The sequence below is a fragment of the Eimeria mitis genome, genomic scaffold (assembly GCF_000499745.2).
Source record: "Eimeria mitis Houghton genomic scaffold, Emh_scaff1751, whole genome shotgun sequence".
In the NCBI taxonomy this organism is placed as follows: Eukaryota; Apicomplexa; class Conoidasida; order Eucoccidiorida; family Eimeriidae; genus Eimeria; species Eimeria mitis.
Window position 1 is genome coordinate 2,496 of NW_013570068.1, and position 1,738 is coordinate 4,233.

The 1,738-nt window shown below is 43.6% G+C and overlaps 1 protein-coding gene across 1 annotated transcript in view; it reads right to left on the bottom strand.

Annotated features, from left to right (window-relative positions):
* EMH_0042880 (uncharacterized protein) overlaps positions 1–1,654 on the bottom strand; it is a gene marked incomplete at both ends in the record, with an annotated part of 3,932 nt that extends 2,278 nt beyond the window's left edge. The window contains one exon of the mRNA XM_013495788.1: positions 1,412–1,654. Within this exon, the coding sequence (XP_013351242.1) occupies positions 1,412–1,654 (243 nt within the window). The remainder of the gene's footprint in view (positions 1–1,411) is intronic.
* Positions 1,655–1,738: the final 84 nt, after the last annotated feature.

Here is a 1,738-nt window from a genome sequence, read left to right on the forward strand (position 1 = left end):
TTCCTCTCTAGTTTGTGTTCTATTTGATGGTTTAGGGTTTAGGGTTTAGGTGGAGGCCTATAAAAAGATAACCCCAGAACAGCTGCTCCATATCATCCGTTAGTTTTTATATTTTCTTCTGTCTCCTTTTTCTTTTTCTGTTTTCTTTTTCTTCTTCTGTCTCCTTCTTTTTCTTTCTCGTCTCTTGTTTGTGTTCTAGTTGATGGTTTAGGGTCTAGGGTTTAGGGTTTGGGGTTTAGGGTTTAGGGTTTAGGGTTTAGGGTTTAGGTGGAGGCGTATAAAAAAATAACCCCAGAACAGCTGCTGCATATCATCCGTTAGTTTTTATATTTTCTTCTGTCTCCTTTTTCTTCTTCTGTCTCCTTTTTCTTTTTCTGTCTCCTCTTTAGTTTCTTTTCTAGCTGAGGGTTTAGGGTTTAGGGTTTAGGTTTTGTGTGTCCTTTTGTCTCTTTGCTTTCTTCTTCCTTCTCCCCCTTGTGTATTCTCCTTTTTATTTTTTTTATTTTATTTTTTTTTTATTTTGTTTTCTCTCTTTCTGTCTCTCTTTGTCTTTCTCTTCGTTTCCCCTTCTATCTTTTTCTTTCTCTCTGCCTTCTCTTTTGTTTTGTTTATTTTATTTATTTTTTTATTTTTTTTATGTATTTTATTTATTTTATTTTTTTTTTATTTATTTTATTTATTTTGTTTATTGGCTGCCGTTGCAGCAACGCCAGGCACACATCTCATTACTTAACACAAACCCTAAACCCTAAACCCTAAACCCTAAACCCTAAACCGTAGCCCATAAACCCTAAACCCTAAATCCTTAACCTTACAGCCTAAACCTTAAACTCTAAACCCTAAACCCTAAACCCTAAACCCTAAACCCTAAATTGTGGTTTAGTGTTTTAGGGTTTGTCTGCAGCTGAGTTCGATGCTCTCATCGTCCGCAGCGCAACCACCGTCACCGAGGCGGTTATAGAGCGCGGCACTAAACTCAAAGTCATTGGTGAGGGTTTAGGGTTTAGGGTTTAGGGTTTAGGGTTTAGGGTTTAGGGTTTAGGGTTTAGGAGCCATACGGCTGCTGCAGGGCAGCAGCATCACTTCTCCGTTCCCTTCCTTATTCCACTACATTAACCCCTAAACCCTAAACCCTAAACCCCAAACCCTAAACCCTAAACCCTAAACCCTAAACCCTAAACCCTAAAACCCTCCCAAAACCCCAAACCCTAAACCCTAAACCCCAAACCCTAAACCCTAAACCCTAAACCCTAAACCCTAAACCCTAAACCCTCTGCTGCAGGCCGAGCGGGGGTTGGAGTCGATAACATTTGTTTGGCGGCGGCTACAGCGCGAGGCATCTATGTAGTAAACTCTCCACAGGGGAACACGTAAACCCTAAACCCTAAACCCTAAACCCTAAACCCTAAACCCTCTGCGACGGAGAGAGTGTTGAGTTGAGGAGCAGTATAAGCAATCTGCTGCTCTTTTGCTGCTGCTGCAGCTTTGCTGCTGCTGCAGCTGTCTCTCCTGCTGCTGCTTCTGTTGCTATTGCTATTGCTGCTGCTACTGCTGCTGCTGCTGCTGCTTGTGCTCTTGCTGCTGCTGCTGCTGCTTCTGTTGCTGCTTCTCCTGCTTTCCTTGTTGCTGCACCTGCTGCATCTACCGCCGCCATTCCTTCAACTGCTGCTCTCGCTGCTGCTGCTGCTGCTGCTGCTGCTGCTGCTGCTGCTGCTGCTGCTGCTGCTGCTGCTGCTGC